At 35.7% G+C, this 15676-nt stretch overlaps 1 protein-coding gene across 2 annotated transcripts in view; it reads right to left on the bottom strand.

Moving 5' to 3' along the window:
• LOC122529785 (growth arrest-specific protein 2-like) overlaps positions 1-15676 on the bottom strand; it is a 43554-nt gene that overhangs the window by 14928 nt on the left and 12950 nt on the right. For both annotated transcript variants that reach the window (XM_043656226.1, XM_043656225.1), the window contains exon 2: positions 9129-9579. In XM_043656226.1, coding sequence (XP_043512161.1) covers positions 9129-9348 — 220 coding nt within the window. In that variant the 5' untranslated portion in view covers positions 9349-9579. The remainder of the gene's footprint in view (positions 1-9128; positions 9580-15676) is intronic.

Genomic DNA, 15676 nt, shown 5'->3' with positions numbered 1-15676 from the left:
AAGGTCTAGCAGACACAGCGATCAGGCATCAACTTTAATTCCTAAAGATTGAATTGTTCACGACATGAATAACATCTAATGACGGAACAATTAATCGTAATGAAATTTTAACTGGAATAATATCGATCAAAGTTGATTTAAATTTGTATAATTATTTGTGTAACAATTGATTTCATAATTATTAAATTCTGGATATTCGTAAGATCAATATCATTGATGACCAATCGCTTTAATAGAAAAATAACGATTAAATATTTCGTGAAAATTTTTAGTAACGGATAACGAATTATTAATAAAAATAAATAAATAAATAAATAAATATTGGTATTAAAGTTCAGATAATTTCTAGTGTATGATTCTTTTAATAAAGATAGAATTTAAAAATTTATTTAGTATCAAATCTAAAATAAAATACAATGTCAATGAAATAATTATAATTATAAATGATATAATAAAATTATGAAATTAAATTAAATTATCTGAATATAATGAATTTGAATCTTGAAATGTTATTATATTTCATGTTGAAGTCCTCGCGATCAACGCGTTCCTCTCGCAACATAGATGTGCGATATTTTTATTATATTTCTTTTTTTATATTTTTATTTTATATTTTATTTATACTTTATTTTATCAAATTTGAATTTTATATTTTATTTATATTTTATTTATACTTTATTTTATCAAATTTGAATTTTATATTTTATTTATATTTTACTTATATTTTATTTATACTTTATTTTATCAAATTTGAATTTTATATTTTATTTATACTTTATTTTATGAAATTTGAAATTTATATTTTATTTTCTCAAAAGAAATCTAATTTTTCTGTCGCTCGAAACTTCTATTTGCCCCGTGATTCCGTAGAGAAATGTAATCTAATTGTAAGATGAATGGTTTCTTGATAAATTCGAGTCATCGAGGTCGGAGGTCGGGGCAGTACGATTTACGGTTCGGTGGCTGTTTCACGGCCGGTGGACGAGCGAGCAACGTTATTCGCGAACGCCCCCTGCTCTTTCATCCACGAGCAGACCATTGAGCCCTTTTACACGCGCAAGCGTATGTACGTACGCCCATTATGCGTAATGCGGCTTCAGGTAGCCGCACGAAGCGACGCAGGGAGAAGAAGCGGCACGAAGGAAGAGGGGTGCCCGGCCGACTTCCGGTTGAGTCAGACACCGCCGGTAGCCGGCACAGATCCGGCAGGGTGTGGGTCGAAAGGCCGCACGTTACTTTCGCATCACTCTAATCACCGCCGCCGGAAATTCGGCGATCTTTCATTTTCCCGCCCAATCAAACGCGTTCGATCCACGAGAAACTAATTTTAATCTTAAACTTTCGCTTCTTGACGAGCTGATATTGAATCTCATCAGATATTAATCGGTTGCTCCCGAAGATTGAGAAGTCTTTGTTCAAATAATCGGAAAAACTAAAAAATTAAGGGAATGGAGAATGAATTTTAAACTCTTTTGATAAAGGACGAATAGATATTGACTTTGGTCAAAAATTAATCGATTGCTCCGAAAGATTGAGAAGTCTTTGCTCAAATAATCGGGAAAATCGAGAAAAAACGAAAGAGAATAAATTTTAAACTTCCGACACGACGAATGTCGACTTTTGTCAAAAATTAATTAACCGCTAGAAAAGATTGACAAGTTTTTATCTAAAAATTCTGAAAGACTAAAGAACGGTACACACACAAAAAAAAAAAAAAATAAATAAATTCCAAGGAAGATACTCCGAAAGATACTATTGTTAGATCTTTCGAAAGATACTTTGTCACCCTCGCTCAAGGGTCGTAACTCACGAGCTAGGAATCCGTATTTTGCAACGTGGGCGATACAGTTGCGAAATTTTTACAGAGACTTAACGGGCCTTTGATGATTCATTGAAAGTCTGACACGTGTTAAACGACGGATGATTGAAAATGGATACCTCGTTCGGAGAGATCGTGTGGGATAAACGTTGATTGTTTCCAGGAAACTTATTCCAAATTGTTGGCTCCGATACGACGCTCGTTTCGAGTAGCTTAAATGGATTTGTAATAGAGAGTTGATGCCAATAGAAAACGTGGGTTTCAACTTTGAACGACCGAAAACTGAGAAACACATTTAGGACTCAGATGTTCAGATTCAGTTGAATTGCGTGTATCGATAAATCTATAAACAGCATACTGATATTTTAACGAATGTTACCAACATTTGTGATATTGAATTAATCATGTAATCAAAAAAATGTCAAAACTACTGTATAACAAGCCTCAATCCATTGTTATTATTTATCCAATCACGACACTCCCACTTTAACACGAGTACGTATTAAATATTTAACCAAAGATCCAATAATCTTATTTTCTTGAATAAACAGAATTCCTCGAAAATGTCACTTCAAAGTTAATCATCATCTTACGAATTTTCATTCTACCACTTAGTGACATGGATACGTTCCATTCAGCGTGCAGACATTGAATTCGTACGCTCGTTTTCTTTCGAAGATGACGTAAGTTATCAGTCAGTAATTGAGTTAATTACAATTCCACGATCTTTTCATTTTCAAAGAATTTATTAAACTGTGACTGACAGAAGATTCAGAGATCAGTAATGGAACGGCAGTGATACGTTGAAAGTATCCCCGAGATTTCAAACCAGAGTGACGCTTGCGCCACTTTCGAAATAATGGTCAATCACCGGGACATATTTTAGGCGCCGCGAGCCGCGTTCATTTACCTTCTCCACGCGAAAGCTACCTTCAAACGCTAATTGAAGCGGACAGTCGCGGACACACTCGAAATAATTCAGTTCAAACAGCGAAACGTCGCCTGGTTATTTTTCCCTTCGCGCAAACAGCCCGCGTGTCGCTCACCCTCGCCACCATCAGGTTTTTTCCCCTCCTCGATTGAACGCAGACGGGAGAGTTGACCGCCACGCTGCATTTCAAGCGGCCTCCTCCTCCGTTAACGCTGGCGCGGGTGTGGGTTATGCACGCTTCAATCGTACACCGGCGGGGGACGAGAATAGTAACGTAGACACGGTAGAGGTACCAACACACAGACACACACAAACACACACGATTCCACGAGTAAAGGCTGCCGACCCATCTCTCTCTCTACCTCTTTCTAGAGTTCAGCAGCTTTGAACCGACGTAATATCGGCACGCGATATAATTAGACGCACCTCGATATAACGAAAGTAATTTACCTACGATAATAACGTAATTTATGTACGAGTGGAGCTAGGATCGTAATTGAACGTACATAGTGAGTATACGAAAAATTACGTCGATACTTTAAACCAGAGACTCACAATTTGCCGGTTCCTTCATTGTGAAATTGAATATTAATCTCCACTCTGTTCCGCAGGTGAACCATACAAACTACTTTACCTATCTTCATTTCACTTTAGCACCTACAAGAAAACAATTTGTATAATACAATGTATATGCGTAACGCGAGTATCGTGGCCGCGACACTCTCAACGCAGTGGAAAGGTAGGATGTAGGGGAGGGGATAGCGCTAGCGGTCAGGAGAGTGGGGGTAAAGGAGTTAGCCAGTTAGCCACCTCTAGTTTAAAGTTTAAACTGTTACAACTTTGTGAAAGAGAGTCGCCCGTATTCTAATTTAAAATTGTACAGATTCAAATATCTGCAGTACTTGAGCCACTGCTGCCTCAAAAATTGAAATTCTCTATTTACAATTTTCTATTTTACCCTTCGTAACTTGTCCCGCGATTTCTTATTGCCACGTTGTCGAACTCTGAATGTTGAGATTAAAGGCTGAAATTTTAGGATTTCTTGAATTTTTGTCCAACGTTTGATAAAGTAAAGGGGAAGAAAAAAATCATACAGCGACTTTTAAGGGGTCTTCGACAATCTTCGACAGTGTGATCAATAAAATGTTTTCAGTGTGAAATTTTTAGAAGAATTTTTAATAAAAAAAACACGTTCCCATTTGCTACATGACGTTGAAAATATCTTGAGAAAAGGAGACGAGTTTCAGAGAAATAAAAACAGAAATTTTCAGTTTGTAAAATGAGACCAAATAGATTGTCACAAGACGTTTTTCGCCGAAAGTTGCGACAGTTTGAACCGTCGATAATTTTTCATTTAAATTAATTCCGGGGGCCAAGCTGAACTCCACGAAAGCAATTTGTATCTGTCAGAATAGCGACGGTATCGCGGTCCAATTTTTCTTGGAAACGTCCTGCAAAACGCCACGTACATATTTTGTTTCTCATCGTGTTTCTACGTGCGAATAAATAAAATATCATTTTTATGTTAAATATGTCCATACCTACATAAACACGTCACTGTACAAATTCTTGATACGATAAATTTCCTATAAAGTTCCAGAGTTCCAATGATAAATTTTATCGGAGAAATATTACAGAATAAAGTAAAGGATAGTCTACGTTCGAAACAGGTTAACAAAAATTCCGAGGGACCGCGTTTTGCATAATTCGAAGCGGTCTGCTCGCGCCCAGAGAGACGACACGGCACCGATCGGTCGATTCTCTCTCGCGTATCAGTCGTTTCTCTCCGAGAGGCTGCTCGTGTCGTAATCTTTCACGGTGGTCCAGATCCGTGCGGCTGGATTCCTCGAGGTCGCGCGAAACCGCGATCGTCCGTACGCTCCGCTCACCAAAATACACGGCTACGTGTTACAGGGACAACCTTCCTTGACATCGACCAACAACGTTGCCGGCAGACGACAGATAAAAATCGAACAACGAAACGCGGCTGTTCCATTTCGGGGGATCGAGGCATCGATGTCCTTCAGCGACCCGAATATTATATTATATTATATTATCAATATTATATTATCAATCAACGTTAGAACTATTGACGATCAAAGCGTAAAATTATCACCGGAAACGTTAAAAGTAAAAAGGAAACAGAAGAGCTTTACGATGGGAGATTTTACTGATGCGTTTTACAAAAAATCATTTAAACCTCTAAAAACACATCTGTTTCTATTTCTGTTTCTATAAGTACTTTATAGAAATTTACAAATACTTTATAGATACTTTATAGAAATAGAAATACTTTATAGATACTTTACAAAAATAGAAATACTTTATAGATACTTTATAGAAATATAGAAATACTTTATAGAAATTTACAAATATTTTATAGATACTTTAAAAATACTTTAAAGAAATAGAGATACTTTATAGATACTTTATAGAAATAGAGATACTTTATAGATACTATATAGAAATAGAAATACTATAGATACTTTATAAATACTTTATAGATGCATTATAGAAATTTACAAATATTTTATAGATACTTTATAGAAATAAAAATACTTTATAGATACTTCATAAATACTTTATACATTATAGAAATTTACAAATATTTTGTAGATACTTTATAGAAATAAAAATACTTTATAGATACTTTATAAATACTTTATAGAAATAGAAATACTCATAAATACTTTCTATAAATACTGTATAAAATTTCTAAATACTCTATAAAATTTCATTTCGACAGCTTTTGTAAGTTCAGTAAAGTAAGCTGCAGCGTTAAGTTCAGTAAAGTAAGTTCGACGACGAAGCGAGCAAAGGTCTGCGAGAGCGGGTTAGGGCGAGTTGCAAATTTGCCAAGATGTTTCCCAACAGATTATCAACGACGGTGCGAAACACCGACAGGATATAGAGCAGCGTTGTTTGCTCGCTAAAGTGGAATAAGCTCAGAATGGCGCGACGTTCGATGAATCGGGACGGTTCTATTTTACGCAACGACTCGTATCACCGACGCGCCGTGTTAGGAAAGTAGCCGCGTTGAGAAAGGCGGTCACGCTGGTGCCTAAGATCGACAAAAATATTAGACTCTCCGTGAACTGTCAGTTTATAAAAAAAAAAAAAAAACAAGAAAAAGAACACAGAAACATCCATTTTTGTAAATACATATGGTAATAGGACAGTATCTTTTCGATCTGCCCTTCAATGTTAAAAAATGTAGACATAATTCCTTTTAACACTAGAACTATCAACAAAATGGTCAAAATGACCAACATTTGAATATTTTGCAGCGTATTTTTGGAGACATGAATTAATTTTTTGACAAAATACATAAATGAAAGTCTTGTCTCTCTGTCATATTTATTGTAAATATTTTCTACTTCTTTCACTTTAACGTCTTTTATACATTATACTTTAGTACTTTTGTATTTTAACATTGTAGTGTATTTGTTTTATACTTAATTTTGTACTTTAATTTTGTATTCAATTTTATTTTATACTTTTAGTCGTCGGTAGTTTTCGTGCCAACTTGACAAAAGCGGTAGTAAACAATCAAACAGAGAAACTAGAGACTGTATCAGCTTCAAACGTAAAGCAGACGTAGAAGAATCGTACGAAAAAGGAAACTATCATGTACTCTGTGAGCACAATTATGTACATAAATCGCTTCCGATGGATTCTTTCGACGTTAGCTTGCTTCTGAGAGCATAATCGTCGCGTCGCCGCAGTATTCGCGTGTAATCCAGTTGATGGAAAGAACTTTCACTTACTTTGAAGTTCGTTAACGTATCGCGCCACCGATCTCGCCGGTTATCCAGCTATAACGATAGTTAATTCATACCGCAGTTCGAAACTACAAACGGAAAAGAACAAAAAAAAAAAAAAAAAGAAACGACTGCTAGGCGAGACGACATCGATCATCAAGCCTTATACGATTTCTTCAATCATGCACGCGCTCGACGATTCTAATCAGCCTAAACGAATCTGCATAGAATCACACGATGAATTCGATTTGACGGATGCAATAAATCTACGTGCACTTCATCTACATCTGAATTATCATATTATATTGAGAGCGATTGTTTCAGATCATTTTTTCAAACAAACAAACTTTCGTAATTTCGTGAAAACGACAAACTCTATGCCAGATTCAAGCGATAATGTTAACAACACATTTTTCAACATACAGTTACGATTGTCTCTATTTATCGCGCCAAATAAATTATCAGACATTCTCAAGGCGTATTTAAATATACTTGTTCGACAATTAGATCTATCAGTGTAAATTATTGTCTATAAAAACAATCGACAATAACCTATTTTAATAAAAAAAATTGTTATCTGTTAATACGAATTAAATATTCAATTACAAAAATAAATTACTATCTATTAATATAATTACTATATATAAATAAATAACCAGCAATAATTTATTTCAATTGTAAACTCGAACTGATTAATTTCTTAAGTATCGAGAAACGAGAATACGTTTCTTTCAACAATTACGATTGTCTCTATTTATCGTGCCAAGTAAATTATCAGACGTTCTCAAGGCGTATTTAAATATACTTGTTCGACAATTAGATCTATCAGTGTAAATTATTGTCTATAAAAACAATCAACAATAACCTATTTTAATAAAAAAAATTGTTATCTGTTAATACGAATTAAATATTCAATTACAAAAATAAATTACTATCCATTAATATAATTACTATATATAAATAAATAACCAGCAATAATTTATTTCAATTGTAAACTCGAACTGATTAATTTCTTAAGTATCGAGAAATAAGGATACGTTTTTCTTTCTCGCGGCCACCAGCGAAAAAGCGACAAAGCGAAAGGCCAAATGTTAAGAGTATCCTTTCCCACGTCGCACCAGATGCGGACCTTTTGTGCCACGAGAGCCGTGTACGCACGCCACGTACGTACACTGAACGTATGTACAACACCATCGCCCAGCCAGCTCTTGCTCTCCGTCTCCTTAAGGCGAACCCACATCGCGAAGGAAACACGCGGTCGCAGAAAAAAAAAAACGGCAGCAGAGTACACGCGCGCGGACCTCCGATTACGTCACGCCGATTCCATTCTGCAGCTCGCAACTTTCGCGAAATAATAACTAAAGCTACCCCTTGCGATAAAAAAAAAAAAAGAAAACTCTCTCGCGACTTTGGAAAATTTTCTTCTCTTTCCTGTTGGCCAGTAAAAGAGACAAACGAGAAAGAAATTCCAAACATTCGAATTTCGAGGGTTTAAAAAAATATTTATCGTTCATTCTCAGACCGACATTACGCGAGAGACTTTTGTAGATTAATCGGTACGTGTTTGCATTATGCGAGACGGACGGCGAATATTATCGGCGAATCGCGAAAATCGTTGGTCGATGGATATCGGAAATTTACGTGGAAGGTTGAACGGCTGGCGAGCGATATTGGTTTATCGGTTACCGTATTTAAGCCAGGGGGAAACCATTCAGACTACTCTAAATATGTGTATTTATCGGGTTATAAAAATTATATATTTTTAAGTATATAGTATATAATTTAGTTAGTATATTTGATATTTATAATATTAATTAACTAGTATATAATATAGTTCTAAGTAAGTATACTATAAATATATTACTACTAAAAGTAATACACTATAAGTATATTACTACTAAAAGTAATACATTATAAGTATATTACTACTATATAAGTATACTATATAGTACTTATAGTATACTACATAGTATACTATAAGTAGTTAAGTAATATACCATAAGCATACTATATAGTACTTATAGTATACCATAAGTGTACTATATAGTACTTATAGTATACTATAAGCATACTATACAGTACTTATAGTATACCATAAGTATACTATATAGTACTTAGAGTATATTATAAGCATACCATATAATAGTTATAGTCTACCATAAGTATGCTATATAGTATAGTATAAATACTATAAGTAATATACTACAAATATATTACTAGTATATACTATAAGTAGTTAAGAATACAGTCACACATTAAGTCTATACTTTAAATATAACTAGTTAACAATACTATTACTACGAATAACAAATAGTTATTTACTCCGCAGCGAAGTGAATCTTCGTCATTAGGTAAAGAAGTTTCAACAAGGACCGTATCGTATCTCAATTGGACAAAACTGATATAAAAAAATAGTCACAATTGTCAATTTTGAACACCCAACGAGTCACAATTATCAATTTCGAGTCAACATGGTACATCCACGGAGCGTACAACACGCCCTCAACGAACAACGCGCCCTGAAAATTTCCACACCCCCACGTTTTATCTCCCCCCCCTCCTCCTCCCACCACGGTTTCGCTCGCGATATAAAATCAGACAAACTCCAGCTACTCACTCAACGTTTTATTGATCCAATCGGCGAGGTCTTCCTGCAACGGCAGCAACTGTCTGCTCTGTGCCGAGTGGAGACGCTCGTGATAGAACTCGGCGTACTCTTCCTCTTCCGGCGAGGGCCTCGGCACGTCGGCACGATTGAACACAGTCACCGACGAGGGTCCCCAGCTGCTGCGGTATCGGGTGTGCTGCGAAGACGGGAATCGATTGGCGTACGACATCCTGAGGCGGAAAGGAGCGAGAAGCGTCCCGGCGGCCCGCACCGGCCCCACTTCCACTCGTCCTCGCCACCAGGCTGGATTTCAAATTTTCCTCCCCGTTTCACCCGGTCGATGAGCGCGCTCCTCTCGCCCGCGAACAGTCGTGGATTCCTCGCCGGTTTTCCCAGTCGGTTACTGAAGAAATGTCCCAGCGACGCCGTGCGATGCGGCACGTCTCTCGATTACGCCAGCCTGAAAATTCAAAAACCCTCTCTTGTCTTATCACGCGTCTTAACGCGCTCGCGTTCCTCGCGAGCAACTGAGCAACCTTCCTCGAGGATCGTTTCAACAATTGAGGCTAATTCTTAAAATTGATTTGAAGATCTTTCATCCGTTCGATTATTATTTCAGTTCGAGACAGATTTTAATCATCCAGTTGACCTTCAACACATCTCCATCAGGTGATGTCACCAATTTTCCTCTGTTGTTTCTGTTGCACTGTAATCCCTCGTGAAAATGGGAAAGTTACGCAATTACGAATATGACTCTCAGGAAGTATTTTGCTGCAGGAAGAAAAATTTTAAATTCTTGGTAATAATTAGATAATAGAATGCTTCTGTGGAAAGTACAATATAAGGGGAAACGTTCTCTCGGTCTCACATCTGACATTTCTTCAGAACGACCTCACGAGATTAGAAGTATCGTGCAAATCTAATAAATTATTACTTAATTTTAACAAATGCAAAGTTATCGGGTTTAGTCGTAAAACTGATTTGAAGATTTTTAATTATTCTCTTGGAGGCACCGTCCTTGATAATCCCGACTCGATTCGTGATTTAGGAATTCTTTTCTCACATGATTTGTCATTCCCTGAACAATTCAAAAATGTCATATCGCGTGCCTTTAGATCTTTAGGTCTTATTCGAAGAACAGTTAGACTTTTCAATGATACGAACACACTAAGATTACTTTACTGCACATTGGTTAGACCAATCTTGGAATACGGCTCGCTAATCTGGTCACCCTACTACAATACCTACATTGACGCTCTTGAAAGACCGTAATACAAATGTCTACGTTTGGCAGCTTATCATAGTGGTGATTCTGTGCCAAGATATTCTCATAATTACGAGTACGTTCTAACCAAATTAAATTTGAATACACTTGAACATCGCAGGAAAGTAGCTGACTTGGTCTTTGTCAATTGGATATTCAATGTTCTGAATATCATTGACTTAATGTTCCACCAAGTCACTCTGAATTCTTTCACATTGAACATATTATGACTTCTATGACTTCTATAATCGTATATTTATTAACGCTAATAATGCACATTACTTATCTCTTTGTAATTTTTCAGTCAGTCTCATACGTCATTACATTTAAAATTTTTATAATTGTATCACTTTTTGTACTAACAGGTATTTCTTTACCCGTGAGAAATGAATAAATAAATAAATTAACGCTCGATCGAGATTTCTTTCCTTTTCTTCTTTTTTTAACACGTTTCCACCACGAAATATTCCACGAGCGAATTAAAAAACGCGGATTTCAAAAACTTGATCTTCATACCGACTTCTTTTTTTTTAACAAACTCCGATAAAGTAATATAATAATACACGATAATATTTAATAATCCCGGTCCGGTCTCGCAAGTTGCAGAAAACTGAATTACGAGTCATGAAAATGCACAGTCTTCGACACCGTTTTATCTGTTGACACATTCGGATATTTTTAATTTAAACCAGCTACATCGTAGACACCTGAATTTATTTATTAAGTACAGGCGAAAGATCAACTAATATTTGATTAGAATAAGAAACACAATATCTTGTTGAAACAAAGTATCAATGCAACACGATCGTTTTCACGCGATTCACCAAATATCACGTGATTCGTCCGCAGTTGCGTCGACAAATCAAGTTTCCATGCAAATGTAGAAAAAGAAAAAAAAAAAAAAAAGGAAAAGAAAAGGATTGAGGAAAGGAAAAACTAACGTTGCCTGGACACGCGGTCGAGTCTTTATCTGTTTACAACGGATTGCGTTACATCGAATGAAAATAATAACAGCGAATTAATAGAACGACGTCGAAGGACGCACGTGGATTTGTTCGTCGAACATTATCTGGATTTTCATTTGATCAATCCGTACATATATACTCAAACTAGCAGTAACTTGACGATAGAAGATTTTGATTATGCACGATTCTTTTATTCGTTCTCAAATCAATTAATCTTTTGCATAAACACGTACACATACATTGAAATTTCAAAGAGCAACGTGCCAAGTGTGAAATTTTCAACAAATCGATTTTTCTTCTTCTTCTTTTTTTTTTTCTTTTTTTGTCTTAAATAGTAGTTTGAAGTCTTAGAGATGAGATACAAAAGGTCCTAGCCTTTAAAATGACTTATTTCCGGGTATAATAATAAATCAGCACAGACACAGAATAATTGAATTTGCATCACTGTTTACAACTTTAAGCAGTATTATAAAGTGTAAATCATGTGATTCGAATATTACTTTTGGTGAATCGAATATTAGGCGACTTGGATTCAATTTAGCATAATTAATATTATTTTGCATATAATTATATATATATATTATTTGTATTTTATTATACTCTTACCCTTATTTAAAAAAAATTAAATTTTATATATATATATTTTATTTATAATTATATATAATATATATATAATATCATATATATATATATATATATATTATTTGTATTTTATTATACTCTTACCCTTATTTAAAAAAAAATTAAATTTTTATATATTTTATGTATATATAAATTTTATTTATAATTATATATAATATATATATAGAATATTATATATATATATATTATTTGTATTTTATTATACTCTTACCCTTATTAAAAAAAAAAATTAAATTTTTATATATTTTATATATGTAGTATCAAAGTGTACGTAACTTTTAGGCCCGTCACACTGCCCCCTTAAATATCTCATAAACGAGAAATATATGACTTTTATAATCACCGGCACATATGCATGAAGATTTCATTTTATTTCCACTCTCTCCCATTTACTCTCTCCTCCATCCTGCCGTCTCCCTCGTTCGATCGTTCGAATCCCACGCGACCGTTTTAACAAAATCGCGCGAGGTCTCTGCGTGAGACGTCTCGCGTTCCTCCGGGGGCCGTCGACGAATGCTAATCAATTGGAATTGAATTTAAATACAGAGGCGTCTGTGGACATTGCAGAGACGCCGAGTCTCATGAATTACTACGTCCACTCCTTGAATCGAACGAACTGGCAATGACAACCGTGTGCCCAGCGATTGCCAACGCTTCATCTGTTATCTGAACTGCGAACTGAAATTTTAGATTCGATAGTTTCCAGCTCGAGGGATTAAAGAAAGCACAAGTGGAGATCGATCTGCAGTCTCGTCCCTCTCGAGGCTGTTACTAAGGATTATAAAACTCGTTCGTTCCCGCAACGTAAACTCGTAAACACGAAACTCATTCATTCCCTAAAACGCCACTCGAGACTCGTTTCCATTGCTGCCAGTCATTCGTGTGTCAGACTCGTCAGACCCACTCCGTCTCTTGTCCCATTTATGGTTAACGTTTCTGAGATCCTCCTCGTATCGTTCATCTACAAACAAGCTGACAAGCTGGTTAACAAAAAAAGCAAGAAGTAAAACTTTGAAACTTCAAACAAAGGTTAAAATGCTCCCTAATTTTACGTGGATTGTGATATACCTCATTAACGCATTTGTTAAATCGAATCGAGCCACGACGAAAGAATTTCCTCTCGTTTGCTTCTCCATCGGTATGTATCTTTTAATTACACGCGCGCAACGTTCGCCCGATCGGCGATGTTCAGCGTCGATCTGCTCCTTTTGAGAAATTCAACATCCGCCGTTTTGCATTTCGCAACTGTCGTGTTGTTGACAACCTTGATGTAAAGTATAAACGAGAAACATGAAACAGAGGATGTACCATTTCAATGATGGCGAACCTATGACCCTCGGGTCAGACACTGACCCACGCAGGCTTTTTAAATGATGATTTTTATAAACTTATCATCATATATATATATAAAAGAATTTTAATTATTTTTCGAACCCCTCTTTTCAAAAAATGTTAAGAAAATTACAAGTGTTCGGTTAGAGCTTAAAAGTGAGAAATAAATGCATAATTGTGTTTTATGGAGGATTTACGACTTGGTTATGTATACATATATAGGTATTTTAAGTCTTAAATGTTATATGAGTTGTGTCCAAAAAATTTTATATAACGCTTACGATTAAACAGATGTAATAAACACTAAAAGACACACTAGATCCCATTCTCAGAATGGGTAGCTTTGCTAATTTTTTATATAATAAAAGAGAGAACAGACAATAAAAAGTATTAAGAAATAAAGTATATATATCTAATGTATAGTGCAGGGGTGACTGGGCATGACGTCACCCCTTTTTTATATCAATTTTTCGACGTCGACATTTATTTTTTGCTCTTCACTTGCAAAAGTAAAAGTTGTAAAACAAAAAGAAAACGTAAACTTTCCAAGTGACGCCGCTGACTTAATGACCCACGAGTTAGTACTAAAAAAAAATAGTGAACAAAATTTGACCTACTTCTCAAAAAGATTCGCCGTCACTGGACTATGTTCTTCTTTTTAGTATATTCGACCAACAATTTTAAAAGACTTCAAAAGGTTAAATGATTTCGAGGAGATTTGACACTAGAATTATCGACGACTGAAAAAGAAGAGCATAAAATTTCCATCAGACACATTAAAGTAAAAGAAACGGGGAAACTTTCTAATGCAATAGAATTCACGTTTATTCATGTATTTTACGAAAAATTATTTCAATCGCCTCACATTTATGAAATTTCTAACAACAGTTACGAATCGATCAGCCATTTAACCATTTTCATGGTTCTAGTGTTAATAACTTTCTCTAAACATACGCGAGTTATAAATTATACTAGAAATTTTATTAAAAACTATAATAAGCTAGAAATTATAAATTATAAATTTTACGTGTTACATTATGCTAAAAAATCATCAGTTTAAATGATTTTAATGTCAGTAGCTTAGTCACAACAGAACCACGTGTATTGAAATATTTTGTTTTTCCTTAAAAACAAATTTTCAGTTGTCATTGCGACTGATAGTCAAATTCCTTATCAATTCGAAGGCCATTGATAAGGCGCGAGCGATACGGGAAATCAGCATCGTAGCGAGTAATCGTAAAGACACCGAGCGTTCCATTGTTACTAACATAAGTGTTTTTCAAAAACTGACATTGTACAGCTTTGCTTAACTTACACTTGCGCTGGTAACTGATTGCGGACCGTAACGAGTGACCAAACCGTATACAGTAATTCGTCGCTTTCCTTTCGTTGGTATGATATTACTGGATAGAAATTATTGAGAAGTAACAAATTTATTATTTATTTTTCCTGTGTATTTGGTTATACTTAAATACATTTAAAACTGAAAAAAAATATTGCAATTCTGGGGACTTGCGCTGGTAACTGATTGCGGACCGTAACGAGCGACCAAACCGAATACAATAAATCGTCGCTTTCTTTTTCTTTTCAACTCGTTGGTATGATATCATTGAATAGAAATTATTGACAAGTAACAAATTTATTATTTATTTTTCTTGTGTATTTGGTTATACTTAAATATACCTAAAACTGAGGGAATATTGCAATTTTGGGACAAATGCCGACTCGACGTCACGTCATTCCAGCGCAAGAAGTTAAATTAAAACAACATTCGTCTGTAATAAAAATATTTCATCTATCCTTCGATCCTTTCCAACTATCTCGGCTATATTCCGACTGTTGCATCCATAATTTCCTCGGAACCGACAAATTACCATTCACAATCTCTCTCATTTTCTTGACACCTCGTGGGACAGGAATCCCTTCATCTCAGCGAGCACATTCGTCTATTCGTGAATGTCGCTGAAAATAACAACGAGAGGACACGAAATGTGATTGCTCGCGATCTAAAGTTCGCGAAATATTCCGATTCCCCCTGGCGCGATTCGTTTCTACAACGTGGCCGATCAATTTACCACACGGTACACGTGATGGCCACCCACGGGACGACACGAATCATCGGATTCGCAGCAACGTGCGTTTACAAACGGCGAGTCTCGCGGGCGAGTCGCATTTCGCGTTGAATTCTGCTCGACTCGATCGCGAAACAGCGTCACCCACGCGACCAGTAAATTATGCCGATTTTAATTAACGTCGTGGTCGTGCGCGCAAAATCGCGTTCCGATTGGTAACGTCGCCTATTCCACGAACGGATGTGAAGGCACATAGCATTCGATCAGATGAAAAGATCGTGT

Source organism: Frieseomelitta varia, unplaced genomic scaffold (genome assembly GCF_011392965.1).
Source record: "Frieseomelitta varia isolate USP_RPSP 00005682 unplaced genomic scaffold, Fvar_1.2 scaffold_308, whole genome shotgun sequence".
NCBI lineage: Eukaryota > Metazoa > Arthropoda > Insecta > Hymenoptera > Apidae > Frieseomelitta > Frieseomelitta varia.
The sequence above is the reverse complement of the archived record's forward strand: the minus strand, read 5'-3'. Positions and strand labels throughout refer to the sequence as shown.